Source organism: Ictalurus punctatus, chromosome 1, assembly GCF_001660625.3.
Source record: "Ictalurus punctatus breed USDA103 chromosome 1, Coco_2.0, whole genome shotgun sequence".
Taxonomy (NCBI): Eukaryota; Metazoa; Chordata; class Actinopteri; order Siluriformes; family Ictaluridae; genus Ictalurus; species Ictalurus punctatus.
In genome coordinates, this window is record NC_030416.2 from 14,599,068 (window position 1) to 14,626,245 (window position 27,178).

The following is a 27,178-nucleotide window of genomic DNA, read 5'->3' on the forward strand; positions in this document are numbered from 1 at the left end:
ATCCATCCTCTTCTGTGTGACATCTGATAGAGGGATTATAAATCATTACTCTTCTACTATATATAATATACAATGGGTTCCAAATGTCTGTCACCACATTGAAAATTTGGGATTTTTTTTCATTTAAAATGGTAAATAAACAAAAGTTTTAGAATTTTAAAATATTTTAAACAAAGAAAGTAAATGTTCAATGTCTTGAATATTTAATATTGTGTAATATTCTAGATCCCTATTTAAATGTAAGCCAATGTGTGATATTGACCAGATAAACTACTTTGTACAAAAGGTCAGATTTTCCTCATGCCTGATTTCTTCTACTGAAGCATGTGTTCAGACGACATGCCGATGGATTTTATTTAAAATGACTCATAAGTTTTTGCACAAATTTATGACTCTATGCTAGCTCGAGTGTACTCTCATAAGAAAACTCTCAAATTCTTAGATTCTACTTTTCAATAATATAATTTTTAATGAAAATTTTTGTATTAAATTAGAAAACGATGCAAAATATAAACATTTTCATTAGTGTTCTCAGACTTTTGAACCCAACTAAGTCATCATAGTATCCAGGTCAAATTATCCACTGAATCAAGACTTGAGCATAAACTGCTTTTGGGAAGAGCAAATCTGTGTTAAATATTTGTTAGCACACTCGCTTTGACTTGAACAATCACGTTCATTAATGTTGCATAACACTATGGACTGTTTTCAGTGTGTAACTAACTCCATTCAAGAAAAGTTTTTCTTAAAATGGAAGATTTCCTCAGTTTAAACATTTGGTATGTTTTCTATGTTCTATTGTGAATAACATATGCGTTTATGAGATTTGCAAATCATTGCATTCTGCTTTTATTTACATTTCACACAGCGTCCCAACATTTTTGGAATTGGGTTTGCAGTACAGTGGTTATATGTTATATGAGCAACCCCTTTCATTGCTCTTTTGCAATTACAGTTATTTTCAAACTTTTTTAATTGAATGATACTTCCACAACAGTCACACAAAACCTTTTAAACAACCAGTGGGTTTAACCTTCTAGGTTGGCTGTAAAATGCTTTTTTTTTTTTTCATCCACAGAGAAGCTCATGAATGACAGTAAACAGAGTTACAGGTTCAGAGTTTGAATATATTCCTGGAAGAGCAAGGATGATGCAGCTCACCTTTTCATCATCCTCAGCGAAGGGAGTTCCACTGGGTTTCTTGTTGATGGCCTGCACCACTCCAATCACCTCTCCATCACTGTTACAGATGGCCATGCACAGGATTGACTGAGTCTTATAACCTGTCAGCTTGTCAATCTCATCACTAAATCGATGGTCCTGCAGAATATACAAAAATTACAGGACCATATTTCTTGATTTTTGTACTAGGAAACATATTGCTAAATATTGCTATTAAATTGAGCTTTTTTAAGTTGTTTAATGATTTATTAAATATGCTGCCTAAAGAACCTCCTCCGCTATGACAAGCATATGACTTTTCAAACTTTTAATGTCTCTGAGCTACTTTAGGTAACTTTTCCTCTTTATTTGGGAGGTGATTTATACATAAATTATTTTAAGTGATCACGTTACTTTCATCCTTCTGTTAGAGAGGCTGTTTCAAAGTGGGTGTATTCTATAAAGAACATCAATAAGTGGTTGATATGGTCTATCTAGCAGTCATTTTATTTGAACTATACATTCACCTTTTAATTTTTCAATTGAATGAAGTATGCATAACTTAGTTCTTTTTTACGTACAGTTTTTGAAGCAGCTTTCTCAGCTGTCTAGAGTGACTGATAATCCAAGGAAAACCCTGTCGACATTCATGAGTTGACAGTGTTTTATCATTACACTAGATCATACAAATGGTTAAATACACACACCATTTTAATATTTTAAAATTCCAACTTATTATTCAATTATTAACCTTATATCACATTATCCACTAACTAACTATTTATACAAAGATACAGTGCAATTAAAAGGGAAATTCTTTTTCTGTGGTGACATAGATGAAAGACGCTGCAGATCAAGGACAACAGAACTTCATTTGTTCCAGTATAACTATGTTCTAAGGACGTGTCCATAAAAAAAAAAGTTAAATGCAGGAGACTCTTTATATAGCATGCTCCCACTGAAACTAACTGTTCCCATTCTGTGCCAAGAAGACAGATCTGCAGTCAGAGAATTAATACGTTCAGCAGCTGACCAATGGGGAAGACTTGCCCTCGGCCATGTAATAATGATGTCCAGAATTCAACTACAGTGGGACCTACATCCTGACTGCAGTAAGGGAAAAACAGAACTATAAGCGGGAAGCCTACCGGAAAAATTAGGTTTCTCGGTCACGTTGACATAATTTAACTAATCAGGTTTTAGTTTGGCCTGACAGTAGCTCCGCAGAGTCCTGAGATAAACTAAGAATGGTTTGTGTTATTTAGGACAGGGGCTCTCAGCTGCAAACCTGAGGACCTGTACTACAAAGTTTCATGTTTTTCCACTTTATGAGCTGGGAAGCTATGGGCTGAGTACATATGCTTTATGTTATGATAATGAGTATATAGCTCTTGAACATTGAAAAAAATGATTTAAAAAAATGAAGATGAATGAACAAAAAGTGAAAGATGTTTCACCTATTATATATATAATATATAATATATATTATATGTATTTTATACACACACACTCACTGAACACTTTATTAGGAACACTACACCTATTCTGGGTTGGGCCCCCCTTTGCTCTCAAAACAGCTTCAGTTCTCCGTGGCATGGATTCCACAAGAAGTGATTCTGGTCCATGTTGACATGATTGCATCACACAATTCCTGCAGATTTTTCAGGTTCGCTTTCATGCTGTGAATCTCCCGTTCTACCTCATCCCAAAGGTGTTCTATTGGATTCAGATCTGGTGACTGGGAAGGCCACTGAAGAACACTGAACTCATTGTCAAGTTCATGAAACCAATTTTATATAACTTTTGCTTTGTGACATGGTGCATTGTTATGCTGGAAGTAGCCATTAGAAGATAGATAAATTGTGGCCATTAAGGAATGCACATGGTCAGTGTTACAACCCGCTTTCTTTGGGATGGGAAGTTTTTTTTTTGTGCTGTGCCGTATTTTGTGTGCAGGTCGAACTCCCTCCCAGAGTTTCCAGCCGGCCATAGCCTGCCTTGCTCCCGCCTCCCAGGATGACGTCACTGATTGACGACCATATTTAAAGAGGAAGAGGACTGAGAATGGTGTGGGATGTTGGAGGTGGTCACATGTGTTGGTGTTTAGAGATTGTGTTTGGTTGTGCTGCTTGGATGCTATTTTCTGACTGCTGTTCTGGTTTTGACTCTTGCCTGGTTTTTGACTTCGAGTTTGGTTATCCCTATATCTGTTTGTGTATTCTATTCACCATTGTATATATGTTCACTTGGTTCACCGGCAGTAGGGGTGTGACTGCCATTTCTTTTGGGAGAGGGTCCTTTTGTCTCTGTTTTTGGCTTTGGTAGTTAGGGAAGTATTTGTGTTTTCTTTGTTATTTTCCTTTTAGGTAAGCTAGTTACCTAACAATAGAATTCTTTTGTTTATTATTTTGGCCTTGGCTCACCCTGAAGTTATGTCTGGTTTGGTTCATTTGTACAGTTATATGTATATATTTGTGTGTTACAATATACCACAAGTTTTTTGAACAACCCTGTTTGTGTTGTTATTCCTGGCTCCCTCATTTTTAAAGGTCAATTCCATTAAATCCCGAGCTGGTTACTCTGTGCAGCCTAACCTAGACTGGGCCGTAACAGATTTGGGGGCTCATCCGGGATTGATTCTTTATTTTTTTTGTGTGTGTGGTGAGTCAGGTTGTGTTGGTATATTGTGCCTTTTGTAAGGATGACATTTGCTTTGATTACGTTTACGTTGTGTCCTTCGTTAGAGGACTTTGATAGGTGTAGGAAGGATGATCTGTTCCTTATTGGAGACTTTTTTCATGTGGCACTTCCCTGTATGGCTAGCAAAAAGGTAGTATGAGGCTCTCGTGGCTCAACAGGTCCTACCTGAGCACAAAGCACTTCCAGGCGTTGCCACGCAGCCTACGCAGCCTACCCAGCCTCTTCCGGTTACCGGCAGGGCGGAGGTCGTGACTGAGCCGGAGGATAAGGTTGTTGCAGGTCATGAACAGCCTGTGGCCGGCACAGTGGACCCCGGTTGGCAACTAGTGCTAAAAGAGCTCGAGTTGGAGATTAAGTGGCAAGAGTACCAGACACAGCTACTGCGAGTTCGGGAGCAGGAACTGGACGCTGCTGGGAGAAGGCTCAACCTGGCAGCTCAGCAGCGGAAGCCGGTGCCGCTGCCATGGAAGCTTAACTCCCCAAGAGTTAACTCCCCATATTCCGTTGACGCAGAGCACTCCAACCCGCAGCCAACTCCAGTGCCATCCTCATCGGTGATCCCACCTAACTTTGATGTTAGCCGACACATTGGGTTAGTGCCTGTATTTCGAAAAGATGAAGTAGATGCTTATTTTGCTGTGTTCGAGAGAATAGCCACAATATTAAGTTGGATAAAAAGTTTGTGGATGTTGTTATTGCAATGTAAGCTTTCTGGTAAAGCACAAGAAGCATGTTCCGCCCTCACCTTAGAATAGAGTTTGGAGTACGATACAGTTAAGGCTTCGGTTCTCCGAGCATATAAGCGCGTGCCAGAAGCTTACCGGCAAAATTTTAGGAACACTGTTAAGTCCGTGCACCAAACCTATGTGGAATTTGCCCGTGAGAAAGCCATGCTGTGTGATAAATGGTGTTCAGCTAGTGGTGTGAGGAATTTTGGTCAGTTTAGGGAACTGATCTTGTTAGAGGAATTTAAGTCATGTTTGCCAGAATCACTGGTGGTGCATTTGAACGAGCAGAGAATTAATACACTATTTTCACAGATGAATTTGTTTTGACTCATAAAGTTGTGTTCAATTCTCCGTCTAGGAAAGATGCGTCAGCATGTTCATCGACGCTTGTGTGTAAAACCCGTACCTTTTCTAAACCCTCAGCTGGATTTTATGACTGTTTTTATTGTCATGAGCCAGGTCACATCACAAATTGCCCAGTAATAAAGCAAAAGCAAGCAAGGAAACAAACAGAGGTTAAAAAGATTAATGGAGCCGCGGCTTCACAGAACATTTCTGAAGGTCTCTGTCAAATAGAGACAGAATTTGAACCTTTCATATATTCAGATTATGTGTCCTTGGGTCCTAACGAGGTAAAGAAGCCTGTACGTGTGCTGAGAGACACTGGGGCTGCTCAGTCGTTTGTGTTGGAAAAGGTGTTACCCTTCTTTGAAGCTTCTTACGCAGGCAGTGATGTGTTAATCCAAGGCATTGAACTGGCTGTGATTCATGCGCCCCTGCACAGGGTATATTTGGAAACCGAGGGTTTCTCAGGTCTGGTGAAGGTGGCTGTTCGTCCAGCTTTGCCCGTCAGTGGGGTTTCAGTCATTCTAGGGAATGATATAGCTGGTAATAAAGTCTTTTCCTTACCTGAAGTAGTTTCAGAACCTGTGAGTGCTAATATTCAGCCTGGTGACCAGCACTCCTGTGTTCCCTGGGTATGTGTTACCGTGGGCCCAACAAAAGAACTTGGATAAATATGAGTTTGAAAAAGGAGTTGTCTCCTATTTGGGTAAATAGGTAGGAAAAGGGGTGGTTACACCGTTATCTGCCAAAATTGAGGTGATCTGCATGTTCCTCGCTCCTACAACGAGGCGTGACCTGCGTCGCTTTTTAGGGATGGCCGGCCACTACTGGTGTTTTTGTAGGAATTTCTCCGATGTGATGCTACCTTTGACTAACCTGTTGTGTAAAAACGTGGTGTTCAAATGGTCCCCAGAGTGTCAGGCTGCGTTTGAATCTGTTAAACTCCTCCTGACTAGCTCTCCAGTTTTGTCTGCTCCGGACCTGAGCAGACCATTTAAGTTAGAAATTGATGCCAGTAGCACGGGTGCAGGAGCGGTGCTTCTACAAGATGATGATCAGCGGATAGAACACCCAGTTTGTTATTTCTCTAAGAAGTTCTTAAAACATTAGCTTAACTATAGCACCATTGAAAAGGAAGCTCTTGCCTTTGCTACTAGCTATCCAACTTTTTGAGGTTTATCTTGGTGATAGTGCCAAACCCGTACAGATCTTTATTGACCATAACCCCCGAGTCTTTTTACACCATATGCATAATACCAATCAAAGGCTCATGCGATGATCTCTTATTGTGCAAGGGTTTAATTTAGTGATTGCTCATAAGAAGAGTGCCCAAACTGTGATCGCTGATACACTGTCACGAGCTTGATGTTATTGAGGGGTTGTTGTGTTTTTTTTTTGTTGTTGTTGTGAACCCTTCTAGGTTCACACTTAGGTGGGGGGTGTTACAACCTGCTGTCTTTGGGATGGGAATTTTTTTTTTTGTGTGCTGTGCTATATTTTGTGTGCAGGTCGAACTCCCTCCCAGAGTTTCCAGCCTGCCATAGCCTGCCTTGCTCCCGCCTCCCAGGATGACGTCACTGATTGACGACCATATTTAAAGAGGAAGAGGAGTGAGAATGGTGTGGGATGTTGTAGGTGGTCACATGTGTTGGTGTTTAGAGATTGTGTTTGGTTGTGCTGCTGGGATGCTATTTTCTGACTGCTGTTCTGGTTTTGACTCTTGCCTGGTTTTTGACTTCGAGGGTGGTTGTCCCTGTATCTGTTTGTGTATTCTATTCACCATTGTATATATGTTCACTTGGTTCACCGGCAGTAGGGGTGTGACTGCCATTTCTTAACGGAGAGGGTCCTTTTGTCTCTGTTTTTGGCTTTGGTAGTTAGGGAAGTATTTGTGTTTTCTTTGTTATTTTCCTTTTAGGTAAGCTAGTTACCTAACAATAGAATTCTTTTGTTTATTATTTTGGCCTTGGCCCACCCTGAAGTTATGCCTGGTTTGGTTCATTTGTACAGTTATATGTATATACCTGTGTGTGTGTGTGTGTGTGTGTTACAAGTTTTTTGAACAACCCTGTTTGTTTTTTTATTCCTGGCTCCCTCATTTTTAAAGGTCAATTCCATTCAATCCCGTGCTGGTTACTCTGTGCGGCCTAACCTAGACTGGTATGGGATGGAATACTCTAGGCATTCAAGCATTGATTGATTGGTATTAACAGGCCCAAAGTGTGGCAAGAAAACATTTCCCACACCTTTACATCACCTCCACCAGCCTGTACTGTTAACACAAGGCAGGTTGTGTCCATGGATTCATGCTGTTGGCACAATCCTGACCCTACCCACCATCTGTGTGCCTCATTAGAAATCAAGATTCATCAGAACAAGCTACATTTTTCTTGTATTCAAAGATCCAGTTTTGGTGAACCTGTGCCCACTGCGGCATCAGCTTTCTGTTCTTGACTGGCAGAAGTGGAACCCAACGTGGTCTTCTGCTGTTGTAGTCCATTCGCCTCAAGGTTCAACATGTTGTGCATGCTTTTCTGCTCACCACAATTGTAAAAAATGGATGCCTCAGTTACTGTAGCCTTTCTGTCAGTTCAAACCAGTCTGGCCATTCTCTGTTGAGCTCTCTCATCAGCAAGATACTTCGATCTGCAGAAATGCTACTCACGGGATGTTTTTTCTTTATTGGACCATTCTGAGTAAACTCTATATCAGGGGTCTCCAACCTTTTCTGTGAGCGAGGGCTCCCTGAAGGGATAAAATAGTCCAGAGGGCTACTTCTTTGATATACTCACTATATATATATATATATAACACAATGGTGCTTTTTTTTTAACTTTCAATGAACAACGTTATGTCAAAGGGATCATGAAATATCTTGATATCCTGGCATAAATAACTGTTAATGATTTCTCACAAGCTGTTTTAATATTTTTTATTAAACAATCAATCCTGGAAAATATTTTTAAAAAATGTATTGTAATTTTGTGTTCGCCCCTGAGTTGAACATTGGAGAGTGCAGACGTGATTTCATCTCCGTTCTTGTGATCTTTAAACAGCGCGTTTGCTTGCACAGTCATTGCTCCCTTGACAATTTCACCATCCAAGAAAGATTTTTTGTGTTTTGTCAAAAAATGAGCAACCCTAAATGAAGCTTTAGCTGCAGCTTGTAATTTCTTAGCGGGTCTGGTTAAAAAAATTATTGCTGCTTACTTAATGTTGCTTTCAACTCATTAATGTTGGTGGATAACTACTATTGAACGTCGCTTGGATTGTGGTGAAATGTCTCTCCGCGTTGTGCCTCTTGGATACCCCGATGCTAGCCCCACAGATGAGGCATACACTTTTGCCTTCAATATTTGTGAAGAAAAATTCTGTCTCCCACTCTTTGTTAAAGTAATGTCTTTTTCTTTTTTTGCAGGACCTGGTGCACCATCAGCCATAATTAATCCTTTGTTGTTTTTTTGTTATAGTTGAGTTCACCTTGTTTATGCTGTCAGCTCGCTACCGGCTCATCTCACAGAACAGCCTACGTCATGAGAAATGTACGCTACGTACATTAACAATAACGTGCGTAAACTTCTAAATATTTACATTTAGAAGACATCATCATTAAATGATGATTGTATTTGCTGTTTAAATGTTATATGAACTGTTAGCATAACACTTTAATTTTTTTGTAAGTATAAAAAAAACAAACGAAAATCAATAATTAAAATTTAGCCTATTTATAGAACGCACTTGGCGGGCAACTCGCAGACTACATGCGGGCTACCAGGTCTCATGTTGGGGACCACTGCACGCTATACTGTTGTTTGTTGAAAATAACTGGAGATCAGCAGTTATAGAAATACTCATACCAGCCTGTCTGGCACCAACAATCATGTCACGGTCAAAATCACTGAGATCACATTTTTCCCTTATTCTGATGGTTGATGTGAACATTAAGCTGCTGGCCCGTATCTGCATAATTTTATGCATTTTACTGCTGCCACACAACTGATGGATTAGGTAATTGAGCAGGTGTACAGTTGTTCCTAATAGTGTGTGTGTGTGTGTGTGTGTGTGTGTGTGTGTGTTTGTGTGTATATACAGTGGGGAAAATAAGTATCGAATGCGTCAAAAAAAGTTTCAGTAAATATATTTCCAATGAGGTTATTCACATGAAATTTTCACCAGACATCAGTATTAACTCAAGAAATACACAAATATAAAGAATTCACAACATTAAAGTCCATAAATAAAGTTATGTGTAATAAAGTGGAATAACACAGGAAATAGTATTGAACACTCTAATAAAAAGCAGTTCTCCAAGGCAAGGTAAGGCAAGGAACCAGCTGAAATCCATAAGTAATTATACCCCCTATCTGTGCAAATTAATATCAGGCTTTTAATTACCAAGGTGTCACACAAGAAACATCTCATGATGGATAAAAGCAAAGAGCTCTCCCAAGACCTTTGCAACCTTATTGTTGCAAATCATATTGATGGAATCGGATACAGATGTATTTCAAAACTACTGAATCATCCAGTAAGCACCACTGGGGCCATTATCCGCAAGTGGAAGCAACATTACTCCATCATGAACCGGCCACGCACAGGAACTTCTCGCAAGATTTCTGACCCGGGAGTCAGAGAAAAAGTCAGTAGAGTAGCCCAAGAGCCTAGGACCACTCAGAAAGAGCTCCAGAAATACTTGGAGGCAGCAGGTGCCATCGTCACAGAGAAAACAATAGGCGATGCCCTCCATTGATCATGCTCACCCTGCAAGACTCCATTACTAAAGAAAAGGCATGTTGAAGCTTGTTTAAAGTTTGCTACAACTCATTTGGACCAGCCTATGAAACAGTGGTAGACTGTAGTCTATACCAACAGTGAAGTTTGAAGGTGGAAGCATCATGGTTAGGGGCTGTTCGCATGGTACTGGTAGACTTCATATAACTGAAGGAACGATGAATGGAGCCCTTTACTGGGAGATTCTTGAGAAGAATCTGCTGCCATCCACCAGGATGATGAAGATGAGACATGGGTGGACCTTCCAGCAGGACAACGATCCAAAGCATACAGCAAAGGAAACTCTCAATTGGTTTCAGAGAAAAAAATCAAGGTATTCGAATGGCCCAGTCAATCACCTGACGTGAATCCAATTGAACAAGATTTAAAGACAATATGTTTAGAAGAATGGACCAAAATCACACCTGAATACTGCGGCCAATTTCTTCATACAGGAAGCGTCTTGAAGCTGTCATTACAAACAAAGGCTTCTCCTCTAAGTATTAAATAAATTTCAATTAACATGTTCAATACTTTTTTCCTGGGTCATTCCACTTTATTACACATTCATTTATGGACTTTAATGTGTGGATTTCATGAATTAATACCAAAGTCTAGTACAAATTTCATGTGAATAGCCTCATTGGAAATATATTTAATGAAAAAAATGTTGATGCATTCAATACTTATTTTCCCCCTCTGTAAAACACCTGTACACCTGCTCATTTATGCTGTTATCCAATCCACCAATCATGTGGCACTAGCATGGTACATAAAATCATACAGATACAGGTAAAGATCAGTTAATGTTCACATCAAACATCAAAATGAGGAAAAAGTGTCATGTCTGTAACTTTAACCATGTTATGTTGGTTTGAGTATTTCAGAAAATGCTGCTCTCCTGGGAATGTCACACACAACAGTCTCTATAGTTTACACAGAATGGTGCAAAAAAGAACCAAAAAAACATCCTGTGAGCAGAGGGTCTGTAGGCTGAAACATTTGGTTGATGAGAGAAATCATAGACGAATGACCCGACAGATCTGAGCTGACAGGAAGTATTGTTTAGTAACTCAAATAAGCACTCTTTACAACCACAGTGAACAGAAAAGCATCTCAGAATGCACAACACATTGAACCTTGAAACAGATGAGCTACAACAGCTGAAACCACGTCAGCCAACAACAAGAATATGAGATTATGGGCACAGACTCACCCAAACTGCACAGTCGAAGGCTGGAAAAATAGCAGTTGATTTTGCTTTCTAACCTCCAACTGTCCTCAACTTTGCTTTCTATTCTTCACTTTCAAAATCCCTGGAAATCAGCAGTTTCTGAAATAATCGACCAGCCCATCTGGCACGAACAACCATGCCACTGTTAAAGTCGTGATGTTTGATGTGAACATTAACTGAAGCTCTTGACTGTGTCTGCATAATTTCATGCACTGTGCTGCTGCCACATGATTGGCTGATTGCAAAAATGAGCTTAAATGCTTAAATGAGCAGGTGTACAGGTGTTTCTAATAAAGTGGATGGTGAATATATATGTATATATATATATATTAGTGTATTTCACCTCATACGCGTTTGAGACGTTGACCGTCTCGCCGTGCTCGGCCACATAGCCGATGATACCCTTGCCCCATGGCACTTGCACCTCGGCGACGGGAACTGCGCTGGAGCAGGGTCTCCCCACTGTCCCCGAGTGCACGTCGAGAAACTTGGACACTAACGTCCTCTCATGCGCCGGACCTTCTACCAGGAACAGCGAGCAGCGGTCTGCATTCACCATGACGCACACGTTAACTAGGATCTTGTAGCCCAGGTTGGTCATGTCGAGCTCGCCGGAGATGTCCTTGACGAGCTCGAGGAAGAACTCGCGCTCGTCCGACTCCTTGAGCGTGTACTTGTAGTCGAGCGCGCTGGAGGCGTAGCGCGGCACGTTGACGCGCGACTCCAGCAGCGCGCTCAGGATGTGCGCCGTGGTTGGCGGCAGAGAACTTGCCTTGCGTAGGAGCGCGCGCCGCCTCACGCTTGCCTGTGACTCCCGCGCCGCCACGCTCGCGCGCTCGTCGTAGGTGTGGTGCGTGGCGCTCGCCTTGGAGCGCGCAAAGGTGCGCCGCATCTCCGCGTGCGACGAGCGCCGTTTCCCGCTGTCGGCGTCCTCGCGCTCCTCCTCCGGAGCGGAGCTGTCGAACGGCAGTGTCTCCGTCAGGGATGCGCGCTCGCCCTTACGGATCACGTAGTCCTCGAAGAGTTCCGGGTGGCGGTCCAGAAACGCCTCCACGTCGGAGAAGTCAAAAGTTGTCATTATTCACAGACAGACGCAGAATTCTATACTGAAACACTGCGAGCAAGAAAGACACGAGTTGTACGAGTCCAATGTTTCGTCTGACTGATAGTGATGCGCACCTCACTAGTAGTGCTGCAGCTAGTACCGCACTGTGACCATGCTCACACACACACACACACACACATCGAACTCTATTCTCTTTCGCGCTCGTGGAGTCAAAGAAAAGCGTTGTGCAACAAGCAGTTTATGAACCATAGCTATGTCAGACAAGAATAAAGTTTCTCTTAGAACAAAGTCTCAGAGCAACATTCCAGCAAACTCCACTGAACCCATGAAAGAAGAATAAATGTATCTGCACTATTCAGTTTGTGCTTTTTTTAAAAAAAAAACAAAAAAAAAACAAAAAAAAAAAACAACGGGAGTATAAAGAGTCATTTCGACATCATGGACCCATCCACCGTAAATATCTTCCAAATTAGGAAACGTGCTGTGTTCTGTTTGTGTGTGTGTGCCAGGAGGTGATCGATGTGGAGTGAAGGTGTGTGTAAGAGTCTTGTGTGTATGGATAGGTGGTAGGCGAGCATTTGAGAGAGTTTGGGTGGATGTGTGTATAGAGAAGAAGTGAGAGAAAAAAAGAGACACGATTTCTTGACCTTCAACATTTCTATTGGACTCCTTTGCAACACATTTTAATCAAATGTATATCTGGTAAGTTATATAAATTCTATACTAAATTACATATTTAATGTATCATAACATAATCATTCCTTCACTTTAACTATGTATTTTTATTTATTTGTTTGTTTGATTATTATGACCAATAAATTTTCTGCCCTATAGAAAATACAACCCCAATTCTGAAAAATGTTGGTACAGTATGGAAAAATGCAAAAAACAAAAACAAAAACAAAAAACAAATACAGTCATTTGAAAATTCAATTCATCTTGTTCTATATTCCACCCATGCATTTTCTGTACCGCTTATCCTTTCTGGGTCACGGAGAACCTGGAGGCTACCGCAGGGAGCATGGGGCGCAAGGCGATGGACACCCTGGACGGGGTGCCAATACATCGCAGGGCAAAATCACACACAAATTCATGCACTACGGACACTTTTGGACATGCCAATCAGCCTACAATGCATGTCTGGTGCGTGGCGCTTCTGGACAGTGTTGATATATGGCTTCTGCTTTGCATAGTAAAGCCTTAAATTGCATCTGTGGATGCAGTGGCAAATGGTGTTGACTAACAAAGGTTTACCAAAGTATTCCCGAGCCCATGTCAGGATATCCATTACAGACTCACTACAGACGGTTTTTAAGACAGTGACGTCTGGGGGATCGGAGCTCACGCGCATTCAGAAGTGGTTTTTGGCCATACCCTTTATGCACCAAGATTGTGAACAGTGGACGTAAAGCGAATATACACCATGGATCTCAGAGCATCATGCACACATTCATTCACTCACTCATTTACACCTATGGGTGATTTAGCATAGCAAACCAAACAACTGGCATGGTTTTGGGAGTGCTATTCGTATTTTATCTACTTTTTAGATGTGGCTATTTATATTAGAGAGAAAATAATAAACTGAAGTGTTCATTGTCTCTTGGCAAGTTTGTATTCACTGCCATATATGCATGCCATGCCTATTTCATCAGTATTTCGTTGGTATTTGTCTGATCTAACTGCCCTTGATGCCAACACAAGCCTTTCTCTTAAGCTGTCATTGTCTCAGAAACCATCATAAACTGGCACTTCTGAATATGACATTGTGAATTTTTTTCAACACCTTTTAAATCCTCTACATATGTCTGTATGCTGTCTTGAAAATGTATTTCAAATATTCACTTTATTTCAGAATGCAGATTTACTGTTGGTTGTCTAGTTTGTGTCTACACTTTGCTATAATTGAGATTTTCATCCTAATTTAGACATTTAAGAAAGAAAGTTTTCTCTGTAAACACTTCAATGTATCAATATTCATAATTTTTTAAAGAAAGGTTTTGAGAAAGGTTTTACAACCACAAAGCGCAGAAAAGAAACCTGCCATACATACCATTAGGTGTTATACTTTGCCATATAGTATGGTGTTACTGACCAGATTAGATAGGAGCTATGTGGGTAGCCATGGCTCAGGTGGTAGAGCGGGTTGTCCACTAATCGTAGGGTTGGCGGTTCGATTCCCGGCCCACATAACTCCACATGCTGAAGTGTCTTTGGGCAAGACACCGAACCCCAAGTTGCTCCCGATGGAAAGTTAGTGCCTTGCATGGCAGCTCTGCTACCACTGGTGTGTGAGTGTGTGTGAGTGTGTGTGAGTGTGTGTGAGTGTGTGTGAGTGTGTGTGAGTGTGTGTGAGTGTGTGTGAGTGTGTGTGAGTGTGTGTGAGTGTGTGTGAGTGTGTGTGAGTGTGTGTGTGTGTGAGTGTGTGTGAATGGGTGTGAATGGGTGTGAATGGGTGAATGAGACACAGTGTAAAGCGCTTTGGATAAAAGCGCTATATAAGTGCAGACTATTTAGATATCAGATGGTTAGCTCCTGTTCTGTATAAAGAACATATAGACAACTGCAAAACTCTAATATATAAGCTGTGCAGCTAGACTTGCTAAAAGCTCATTAGCTAAATGAGCCACTATGAGGTGGTCCTGAGACTGTGTCAATAACAGTCTGCAACCACTTAGTTAGACTGTTCTGCACTAATAAAACATGTCCAATAGCAAGGTATTACCCAGCAGCCAAGAACCACTCCAGGCTCTCTTACATTCAGATTACAGTAGATGTAAATGTGCTGCCAAAATCCCTACCTCTTCTGAGGCAAAGCAGGGTAATTGACTGCTGAACTCAAGTTCGAGGTCTGTAATAAATCCGCTGACAAAATCTCCTGAGGATTCCACTTAAAGATGTGATGCAGAATAAACTACCAACAGAGGATTACAAAACAGATCAGTGACACTGCTTGCCAGGCGTTTGTTTGTGTCACATCAAGGATGATCCAGTGATGCTAAATGGTATGTGCAATTGAGATGGAGCACCAGTGTAAATAACATATGGAGGTTTTAGTGCATGAACATGAGAGAGATGGAGATTTATATTATTTGTAGCAGCTTTGTGTATGTGAGCCAAAAACTTACCCAAAGTAATTAATTCTATCAGGTTTATGCTTTAAGACAAGGCAACTTAACTTGTAACTGTCAATTTTCAAGTTGGAATGACATCATTATTTACCTCTGCCTGTTCAACTTGTGAAGTGGAAAAAACATGGACGTCTCCATGTTCATCGTTTGTTAGCAACAAGCTAGCCAGCTAACTGTGATGAGTGATGTACATTTTCCTCTTCAAACAGTCAACTGTATAGTCAATGATTTAGATTTAAGGAACAAATATATCTGTATTGATCTATCTAAAGCAAATACAGCATAACTCATTTGAAGGTAAGAACTGTACCTCGTTTATTTCTGATGCTGTTTGCAGCCATGTTGATTTGAGTTCACTCCATATACAGGGAAGCAACTTGTGGTTAAGAAGACTACCCTAAATTGACAAGTTGGAAGTTGAGGAGGGATTTTCTTTGTCTTTTACTGGTTGGAGGTTATGGTTAAGAAGTCAGTAAATATGAAATGGGAGAACAGAAGAGATTGATATTTTAAAGCATTCTGTAAGTGGCAAGTAAAGCCGTGAAACACAGTGAAAGCTTAGGGTTTAAAACTCTGGGATACTGATTTTGCTACTGATTTCATGGTTGAGAGTTCAACTCCTGGCACTGCCAAGCTGACACTTTTGGCCAAGGCTCTTCAGCTCGATTATAAATTGCTTTGAATAAAAGCATCTACCAAATTAATATATGCAAATATAAGATGGCATGGAGAAGGAACATGCTGGACATGAAATCAATTATGAAGGTCCATTACCAAGAATAGTTAGATGCTTCTAAAACAGTTTGTGAGTTCAAATCCCAGTACTGCCAATCTGCCACTGCTGGGCCCTTAAACCTTGAATGCTCAGTTGCATGAATGAGATCGATGTAAGCCGATCTGGATAAGAGTGTCTGCCAAATGTCATAAATCTAAATGTTATAAACAGTGACAAACAGTCAGTCCATCACCAGCCTCTGTATATATCTTTCTCTTAAAGATAAAAAAAACAAAAAAGCTCCAAGTGCCACAACAGAAAAGCATTCATCTTATTGCAGGGAGATTGTGAGTTGTGAGAATCCCGGCAATGCCACAGCCATTCATACCTGGGAGTCAAGAGAATAAAACTGCCTCCCCCCTCTTGTTGGAAAGGATGGCATACTCTGTCTTCCCTGTGAGTCACAGCAACACTAGCCAATATGTCTGTGAGCTCATGTACATGGAGTGATTTCCTCCAGTGTGTTACACTGAACTGTGCCCTACACCTTCCTCAGATGGTAGCTGTCATATGACGGGGAGAGCTGGCTGGTGCCAAAGTCTTCCATTCTGATGACTCCAGTGGAGAAAACTTACTGAGATTTACAAATCATTAACACTTGAGACTCCTTCCATAAATGTTAATAAGAAATAGCTTTAACATTTATAATGTATCGATTTCTTTCATAAATATCAACATTTGTTTATTATAATAAAATATGTTTATTATCAACTTCAGATTATGTGGAACATCCACCATACAAGTCCCTGTAAATGAGCTGTTATTATAGAAACCATAACATATTAGAATGAGCTCATAATATAATGACATCATTTCAATTACAAGCAGAACTACTATCAGAGTCGAGCTGTTATATAGAAATTTATACACACTATCAGATTGGAGAATTTAAAGTGCTGTGGTATAATGATGTTTAACTGTGATTATTTAGAAGATATTCAGAGTTCATGGTCCAGTGTTTTGAAGATGAGGATGTTGTCTATTCATGATATGTGATGGTGAACATACTATGCACCTGTCAGTTAAAGTTTTAAGAACACTGTTGCTAGGTAACTTACCCATAAACCCATAGATTTAGTATTGAGGTGTAATAACAATGTAATTTACAAGTAGATCTGAGAGAAATATTGATAGTCACTGTGTTTTTATTGTGGTTCTTTTATCACTTGCCACTCATATAACCAAGCCTTTACATTGTCAGTATGGATGCCAAACATAAGATAGTTAATGACTAGCTAGCATGTAGTTGTTAAGTCTGTTATATTGAAAATATATGGTTATGAATTACAAAAACACAAGAATGATATACTGCATTGGTAAATATAATGTATGGGTAAATTAATCATTATAATTACACTTACAATTCAATACAAAACAAATTTCCATGGGTAATTATTTACATCTGATAAACTCAGAACTATCATATTTTCAACAAGCAGTAAATTGCAAAGTAGTGGGTTGTTCGTGTGGAATTTCATAAACTCAGTGAACAGAATGTCCATTTTGAAGACATTAAACAAATAAAACAATAAAAGTTCAATATGTCCTTTCAATGGCATAAATGTATTCATTAATAAAATTGACATTACTAAGTGTTTAATATTTCAAAATACTTTTCATTCAAACAATTGACTTTTTTCATTCATTCATTCACTCATTCATTCGATAACATTACCATTAACATTAATTCTTTAGTAACCACTTTATCCTAGTCAGGATTCTGGAGCCAATCTGGGGAACATTGGGCGCAAGGAGGGAGAGTTCACTCCAGATGGGATGTTAGTCCTTTGTAAGTAACCTTGCACATACATATTTTCACACTCATTCATACCTAGGGGCAATTTATCATAGCCAATCCACCTATATGCATGTATTTGGACAGTGGGAGGAAACTGGAGAACCCAGAGGAAACCCACTCAAACATTGGTGCAAACTCTGCACAGACAGTAACCCAAGCTCAGGATGAAACCACAGGCCCTGGAGTTGTAAGGTGACAATGCTGGGCATGCCACTGTTCCACACATGTTTGACTTTATAAAAATTATTTATATCTATTCCAAATCATTTTATATAAGCAAAGTATGCGTCAAGTTCCTCACATTTTGCACATTTGTGTGAGTCCCTTATACAGCAGGTTGTGAGGTTTGTAGGTCACTGAATTCTGACCAGGCTGTAACCTGACCGTTGCTCTCACAGGTCTATAGCTCACTCCGCAGAGTCTAGGTGATTACTGATAGGTCTACTCTGGTTTCAGTTTCACCATTCACTACACAGATCAAGCTGTGGTACCTGAATGAACATGTTGACAGGACACTTTTTATTTGGAGCTCTGATTGTATCTGGGAGCTATAGATTTATTACTCCTACTCCATTGTTTTTTGGGATTTTTTCCCCATAGATTTAAGATTTCATATGTCTTGTTAGTTTATAGGTAAAAGGCAGTGAGTATGAACGTCCAACACCTTAATTTGCTCATATGATATTTGCATCGTTTTCAATTATGTTCTTCTGACAGTTGGATTAATGGTGATCTTTCAGTGGCACGGAGCTAATAAGGATCTTGTATCACTGCCTTTAAATGCTGTTGAAGACAATACAAAAATCGTGCAGCTCTGCTTCCATAGTGTGGCCTCTGGGCAGGATTGGGTGTCACTCATTGGTTTTTTGTTGCTGTTTCCAGGATCGTCGTCATGACCAGTTTGGGGATTTGAGCCCGTGGGGTCAGGAACAGATTGCCAGTCCTATGAACACAGGCGTCTAAGAGAGTTTGACCCAAAAGAACCTCCTCCAACAGAACTGAGTCTTTTTTCATTGCATGAAACAAGAGACTTTGTTGAAGTGCCTCCAGAGCAAGAGCCATCCAAGGAGCAACTCTTTCCACCAGACTACAACAAGGTAAGAGTATGACCTATACTGAACCCTATGATCATTGTGAATCCCGCTCTGTTGTTTCGAGGCCATGGCTGCCCACTGGTTTTCCAGCTTAAAATGTGTTTGCTTTGATATGTCATGCAAAATATGAAAATGATAAATATTCAAAAGTGGAAAAACTAAAAGACTATATAATTCATATATTTTTTTTGCACAAACAGGATTATACCAGTGGATTATAGACCTAGGTGAAAAAACATCTCTGTTAAGATCTGAATAAGCATTTCTTTTTCACAGGAGTCCCAGTGCGGTCAGCTCAAAGGGTGCAAAATCAATAATAAGGGTGGCAGCAAAATGGCATCAAATATTCACAGCAGAAGAGTGCCTGCAGTCATTAAAGGACATCGACACTTTAGTTACGGAGGAGCCACGCTACCTGAGTAAGCAGCTTCATGTTCTCAACAATGAAAAATAACAGGATTAGTGCAGGTTAATAAACAAAAACAGTAATGTTAGTGTTTGTAAATGTAATGTATAAATATGTAAGAGAAAATTTACTAAAAATGATAAAACATTAAGTTAATGTTTTGAGTTTGACACACTCAGCTATATCAGATTCCCTGGCATTGTTTTTTTTTTTTTTAAATGTTCAATTGCTTCTTTATATTGTGTTCCCAGGTCTATTACTGTAGAACAATACTATGACCTAACTCCATCCAAGAAAAGTAATGTTCGAGTCAACGATGAGTTGTGGGTTAAACTTTTTTCCTACCATTACTTTATATTTTTTCTGATCACTTTACAACCCCGATTGCAAAAAAGTTGGGACGCTGTGTAAAATGTAAATATAAACAGAATGCAATGATTTGCAAATCTCATAAACCCATCTGTTATTCACAATAGAACACAGAAAACATATAAAATATTTAAACTGAGGAAATGTACAATTTTAAGGAAAAAATAAGGTAATTTTTAATTTGATGGCTGCAACAAAAAAGCGGTGATTTCCATTACAGAATCGTGCCTGTTTTTAATGCAGTGCCGCCTGAGGGCCTGAAGATCATGGGCATGCAATATTAATTTTCACCCTTGTCCCTTGCGCACAAGGGAATCTTTTGATGATATTATGTGCTGTAAATGATTAGATATTAATTATTATTATTATTATTATTATTATTATTATTATTATTATTATTATTTTATTTTTTTATTATTTTTATTTTTTACAATTTTATGTTGAGGAACATTATTCTGAAATTGTTCCACAAATTGTAGATGCAGTTTTTAACAGATGGGTGAACATCTGCCCATTTTTACTTCCGAAAGACTCTGCCTCTCTAAGATACTCTTTTTATCCCCAATCATGTTACTGACCTGTTGCCAGTTAACATCCAGCTATTTCTTTTTAGTAACACTTTTCCAGCCTTTTGTTGCCCCTGTCCCAACTTTTTTGAGATGTGTTGCGGCCATCAAATTCAAAATTACTTTATTTTTTCTCACTATGGTACATTTCCTCAGTTTAAACATTTGATATGTTTTCTGTGTTCTATTGTGAATAACATATGGGTTTATGAGATTTGCAAATCATTGCATTGTTTTTATTTACATTTTACACCGTGTCCCAAATTTTTTGGAATTGGGGTTGTACAATATGTTAACTGAGACTATAATCTCCTGTCTCCCTTTAGAATTCCCAAGCCAAGCAATATCAATGTTGGGTAAGAACCAGAACATTTGTTTCCTCCGTTCTTGAGTTCTTGACAATGTTCATAACATCTATATTATTTAACCAGGTTGCTAAGATTGCCTCACACCCCTCCTTCTCATCATGCTGGTGATGCAGTTGGTAAATGAGTTCAGCTGATTGTTCACTTGCTCTAACTGATATGAAGCTCAGCCTTTGTCTGTGTTCTTACAGTGAGAAACAAATTAAGGTCTCCATCCCGAGAAAACACCCATACCAGTCGCACATATCCCACTGTGCCATGTTCCCCACCTACCACTGCCCAGATGACCCAGACACAGGCATACGAGCCGCATCCAAACTCTCCATCAATCCTCTATTACCAGCCAGTGCTCCACAGGTCACTCTGCTCAGCAAGACTAAAGGTCAGAGCACTTATGCCATTATGCCTTGATCAGTGGACATAAGCCTACATGGTAGAACCTGGATTGTCAGTAAAGTACTGTAGATTTTACATTAAAAACTGTAAAATATATTTATTTTGGATTTTAACACACAAGCTTCAGATCTGTAACTCAAAGCCTTAATTACTGAGTCAACACAACTAGCACTAACTAACTTGCCTCGATGCAACCACCTCCACCACTGAATTAACTCCACTAAAAGATTGTACTGAATGAATGCAAGCTAGGTGAACTAGTTGCAAAGGCTCAGTGTTTAATGCTTTGAGTTACAGATTCGAAGGTTGTATCTTCCAAACTGCCATGGTTGGGTCCTTGAGCAAGACCCTTAACCTTAAGCTCAGTTGTATCCTGCATCATCCAAAAGAGCAAATGTACTGTGTACTCCGCAAAATCTGCAGTATTTTTTGTTTTTATAATGTAATGATTTAGTCTGTAATCAGATACAACAAATATTGCTTGTCTTTTTAAAGTAAATGTATTATTATTAAACAACAGGATGATTGCTGGATGGGTGAAACATTTGAATAGCCTGCCAGTTCATCAGAACGATCTATAGTATAAAATGTCCACATTTCGCCATGTGAAGAATTTCCCAAGTCCACAACACAAATTATGTGTCTCTACTAATTGTGTAGTTACACACGCAACTATAATGTAACTACAGAGGATGTTATGTTATTTTACACTTTGATTACATAGGAATGTAAAAAAAGCATGTAAATAAGCATTTAGTTTTGACTTGTGCAAGCACACAAATGTATCTTGACATTTTAAGGCCTTATTTTTACATAATAGCTGTAACATGCTTACCCAAGAAAACCAGATTGATTAACACCAATCTGAATTTGATATTCTGCACAATGCATATTACACAGGAACTGTTCACATATTTTAACATGCAACTTCTACATGAGGTTGCAGTTCATAGTAAGAAGACATTTCCTGAAAAACTTACTTGGAAATCAGCCATTTATACAATTTAAAAAAACACAATTATTTTCCATGTTACATCTGAAAGAGACTTCGGGTGCAGTTCTAACTGTTAAGATAAACAGTTAATGTACATGTGCAGTTCCATGAGATGTGCTACTGCAGTTCATCTGTAGAAGTGTCTGTAGAAGTGTGTAACATTCTCAGTAGTTGCATTATAGTTGCATGTGTAGATCATGTGCAACTGCACATATATGAAAGACATTTCATATAAGTCGGGTCAAATAAGCCTGTGCATTGTTATTTCGGCATTAAGTAAAGAATTATGAAAAAAATTGACAGATTTGGTTGTATACAGAAGAAACAGTAGACCGATGAGCACACATAAAACATTTTTTTTTTAAAATTCTGATCATGGAGAAATTTCTAGAACTAGCCACAATGGCAAAACTATTATTTAACTGAAAATGCAACAATAAAAATGACAAGAACAAGAATGTATGATAATGTTTACCCAGAATATTGATTTATATTATGGTGAGAGATTTGATTTGTGCGGTTAAGCATTGTGTTTTATAAGCTGTGTACGTTTATTTACATTTGCATGTCTGGTGTATATAAGTTAGGCCTACAGTAGTACACAGGCATTTGAGCAAGTGTGGCAGAGAGAGAGAGAGAGACAGAGAGAGAGAGAGACAGAGAGAGAGAGAGATCTTAACGACATATGTAGCTTGCTTCTCATAGGTGCACCTTATCGTCATGAGCTACTTAATATTTCCATGGAAACCAGACGGAATGCTGCAACATGGCCAGGGCAAAATGGCTTCCATATCGTAAGTTTCATAACTGATGTCACAGCCAAAACCTCCCACATCACTGTCAAGAACAAGCATCAAGCTAGATGATACTTATTTGATTAATTTGACAGTTTATTTAGTTGTTGTATAGTATTGTTTTATTTGTGTCATTTAAGGTATTTGCACCATTAATGTATTTCTTCTATTTCTGCTTATATAGAATAAATTGATGTATATATTTTATGTACAGGTGATCATAAACTCATAATAGAATTCAATATAAGTCAAAGCTGACGTTTAATAATTTAGTACATTTGAAACAAGAACTCAATTGTTCTTTGTCTTGGATCTATGTTCATACCAGCACTAATTTTACGTTTAGCAGGGTTACATATTTTATTATTTGGTGCGGATGACCAAGAAAAGCATGATAACAAGTATTACATTCATAATGATTTCCAATTATGTCTATCCAAATGCATTATAATGTCCCACTTCTGAAGCCAATGCTATGAGATTCACTTTTTATGTATAAGTACAGCCTACAGCAGCAAACTACATCTCATTCATTCAAGAAATATACAGTATCTAAGATGCTTGTCTGTAACAGCCATTCTTGCTCTCTGACCCTTAGCATGTTAAACCAGTAAAGGGAGAGACTCAGATGTTTTACCCCAAGGCTCCTAAAACGTTGTGTCCAAATCTGACTCTGCGAGACTGGAAAATCACGCTGCTGGAGCGGACTGCCAATGTGCTGCGCAACCTGGAGAAGTCCCAGTGGCTCACTTCATATCAGCTACACTACACAGGTTTAGTACATTTCATAAAAATACAAAGGTGTGATCAGATTACATATCGATAAAATGTAGCAAGGGTTAAATTTTATCACCAAAAAAATGGGACCTCAATACTGCAGATGTTCCATGTACATGAGGCACTGCTATTCAACCATAAGTTCCTCACTGACTCATTATGCTATTACAGGTGTTGGTGGGAGTGCAGTTGGCTCTTTTATTTGCAGGGATGAGTGTTCCTTTCTTTCGGAACAATATAAGCAAGAAACCAGTCAGTCAGGGTTGTCTGTAGAATCATAAGTGGAAAGTCAGGCAGAACTAGCTGTTGAAATTTTAAGCTGCTTGATCATGGTGTTTAAACGATTCAGAAGCAAATGCACGCATCAGAGGAAGTCACTGTACTGCTATGCACCGAGGGAGATATTTATCATAGAGTTCACTGTGCTCTTTTTGGTTACAATAAGACAAAATGAATGACAAAAAAAGGTTTTATTTTCATTTATTACCACAATAAAATAGATACAGATGTCCCACAATAAATGCATATGGAAATTAATATATCTGAAATGTTTGTATAAAATAAAGACGTAATAAAACGAAATGTTCTCAGTGGTAAATGTTATCAACATAGCAATGGACTAAATAGTGTTCTGGGCTCTCTTCCAGGCACTGGGCCCACTAACCCTATAAAACTGGATGACTTTAACGAGAAGACAATCGCCTTGATTACAGGAGAAATGAACCCTTACACAGCCCAGCTGGTATGAAACACATATGAAGCACAATTTAGAAGCAGAAATTAAGTAAATGTGATGCTACTCCACCTTGTCCAGTGCTTGCTTTTCCATTTAACCGGTCAACCATCAAGTGTTTTCTTCTCTACTTTCAATCACTGTTTCCTCCCTCTGTTTCCTGACATGTGCTTTAATCATTGAGGAGTCTGAATGAACACTGAACCTGAACTTTGATATTTGTCTCAGAGGGAGCGATCCTATCCCGTTGTCCTGCCTGCTCGGCCTCTTGAAGGACGCAGGGCCAGCCTCCTGCATAACCAACATCGTCTGGTGAATCCATGCACTCCCTACTCACCTTCCTTTCTCCCAGAGCCTCCAGATGCAGGCATGGTTTTTACACAAACACATGGACCACTAGACACTATTGCTGAGAAGATCCCTTTTCTGGGCAATATGCAGCCTAAACCATATAGTGCAAGTCTTGAGGATGAGGTGTTCCAATCCAACCAGGTTACCGAGTCAAGTCAAACATATCAGGTGGTATTTAACAACACAGCCTACATGTGTGACATGTGCTGTAAGAGAAATTGTGTCTGCAAGCTATCTGGGTCAGATGGCAATAAACCACAAACAAGCATCAACAAACCTGCTTTGACAGTAAATGAGACAGAGAATACTAACTTAGAACCAGTTTTTGCACAACACATGATTCAGGCTGCGCTGCAGGAGAAGGAAATGAACCAGAGAGATTTGTCCAATAGCAGATCCCAGAACTATGTGGTAGAAAATAACCCTTTTGAGCATAAGTGCACAGCACCACCCAGTGCAGAGAAGACTGACAGGCATGTGCGCTTTGAACAAACAGTGAAAGATTCTGAAGAGGAGGAGAAAATGAAGCAGGGTTCTTGTACTATTCCCGCCATCTGTCCACGCTTCCCCAGAGGCACATTTGGGTATGGAGTAAAGAGAAGCAGCAGCGATTTGGGGTCTGATCTGCTGGAGTTTCAGAACTCTTTTAGCCAAACAAAGGCCCACAGAATCTTCCGTGAGTCCCTGCAGGATGCCACTGTAGACCTCAGGGACAACAATCACACTGGGAAAAAGCACTTCTTCTATGGCTTCAACTCTTACCATTTTCATAATTGAAAACCTAAAATAGAAATCTGCTGGAAAGTGGAATAAATGCTTGGGATGGTAGAACTGGTTAAAAGGTCTGCTAAATGCCATAAATGTAACTTTGCACCATTAGTGGCTCTAGTGCATGTTAAATCCTAATTTTCTTCATTGTCATTTGTGTAAGTGTGAGTTTAAATATAATTTTTGCCTCAAAAACATCAAAAATGATCTGCAGAGATAGGCTATGCTAAAAATTAAGAATTGTGGTGCCTTTACAGCCAGCACTGTTACTTTACATGCATTCCTGATGACAGTTTTGTCAATCTGCAGTCCATTTCTGTAGGAAAGTGCTATGCTGATCTTAGCCGTTCTGTGAACAATATTCTGCTTATTCCCACTTTTATTAAAGCACTTTCAAACTAGTGAAAGGCATAACTTGCTGCCTGTGTCCTTGAGAAGACAGCACATGCTTTTGTTCTGCCTTGTTTGAGCTTGAGGCATTTCAACAGGCTGAGCTGTACTCTGCAATGCTGAATGTCCCTATTCACATCCTCTTTGCATGCAGTCAAATTCATCTGTAGAAAATGAGTGCTATTTATTTGGTTATCTATTCTACTGAAAGACCTTTATGAAACATGGGGTAACTCTGGGAACATGGGAAGCTTTCCATTAAGGCTGGACTAAGCTTTTGGTACCTAGTATTAGAAGTCAGATGTACTATATTTTATTTATTTATTTATTTATGTTGATTTTTGTTGTTGATTTTTTTTTCTCTACTGCTTTACCAGTGCCTCTACAATGCTATTTTAAAAAATATATATTAAAAGCAAGGATAAATCAGAGGCTATGCTTACCCAGACTTATGTCATACTATAGTTACAATCCAACACATAAACAAAGACTGAGCTTGGGTCACACACACATGTACTCAGTATGAATTCTGAAAGTCTGCCATCGAACTGTTAAGCATTGGTAGAAATATTTGTCATTTTTGCATGATAGTCTATTTTTTTCCTGTGGTTGGTCATACACCCTCTGGGAAAACCTTTACAGCAGCAGTATTCCTTGAGATCTACCTTCCTACAGGTTTAATCTCCAAACATAATCTAACACGGCTGTTTTAGTTGATCAGGAATGGCCAGGTGGGCATGATGTGTTTGGAACTGAAGTCTTCAGGAAGGTAGAGCTCCAGGAACAGGGTTGGGGACTATTGCTTTAATGGTTCTACGCAAAACCATGCAAGTGTTTCCTATCAGAAAGGAAGTAGAAATAGAACACATTTTCAGAAGTCTGAGAACCCTTAATTATTCTATAAACCATCACAAAACTATAGTAAACCCTTAACTTGTTGCTACAGTGCTGCTAGGGGAAAAAAAAAAAAAAAACTTACACAAAATCTTCAACATTGTTTTAAAAAGTTATATTAGTATACCGTAAGTATATTAATAACGGTTATTACCGAAAACAGATTTGACTAAAAATACAATATATATATATATATATATATATATATATATATATATATACTTGTTGCAATGCAAACACATATTCACTAGATGGCATAAACCAACCATTATTTTATCCTTTTACCAGCATGTGGTCTGAGAGCCATCTTCCCTACATGTTTCTCTTGGCTTGAACATCTTCCCCACATGTCCTTCAACTTGTCCCTGAAGATTTTCTTACAGGATTCAGTTCCCTCCCTGATCTAATCAAGCTGCTCAATCAGATAGATCAGCTCTGTTAGATTGGTGCTGTGATGGAATTTTATGGAAAAGCATACCTCCTTCCTATAGGTTTGATGTTCACCTATTTGTACATAAAAATTATGTAAAACAGGAATATTACACAAAAAGTAACAATTTATATAGCTTTTAA

The 27,178-nt window shown here is 39.2% G+C and overlaps 2 protein-coding genes across 2 annotated transcripts in view; one reads left to right on the top strand and one right to left on the bottom strand.

Moving 5' to 3' along the window:
• pde11al (phosphodiesterase 11a, like) overlaps window positions 1-12,104 on the bottom strand; it is a 22,795-nt gene extending 10,691 nt beyond the window's left edge. The window contains exons 1-2 of the mRNA XM_017456419.3: window positions 11,282-12,104; window positions 1,162-1,320 (exon numbers count right to left, since the gene is read on the bottom strand). Coding sequence (XP_017311908.1) covers window positions 1,162-1,320; window positions 11,282-12,016 — 894 coding nt within the window. The 5' untranslated portion in view covers window positions 12,017-12,104. The remainder of the gene's footprint in view (window positions 1-1,161; window positions 1,321-11,281) is intronic.
• An 8,662-nt stretch (window positions 12,105-20,766) lies between these two features.
• On the top strand, window positions 20,767-25,330 carry LOC108262981 (uncharacterized protein C7orf31 homolog). Its single transcript, XM_017463339.3, has 4 exons — window positions 20,767-20,890; window positions 23,304-23,465; window positions 24,117-24,211; window positions 24,431-25,330. The coding sequence occupies exons 1-4, from the start codon at window positions 20,767-20,769 to the stop codon at window positions 25,328-25,330; spliced, it is 1,281 nt and encodes a 426-aa protein (XP_017318828.3).
• The last annotated feature ends 1,848 nt before the right edge of the window (window positions 25,331-27,178 follow it).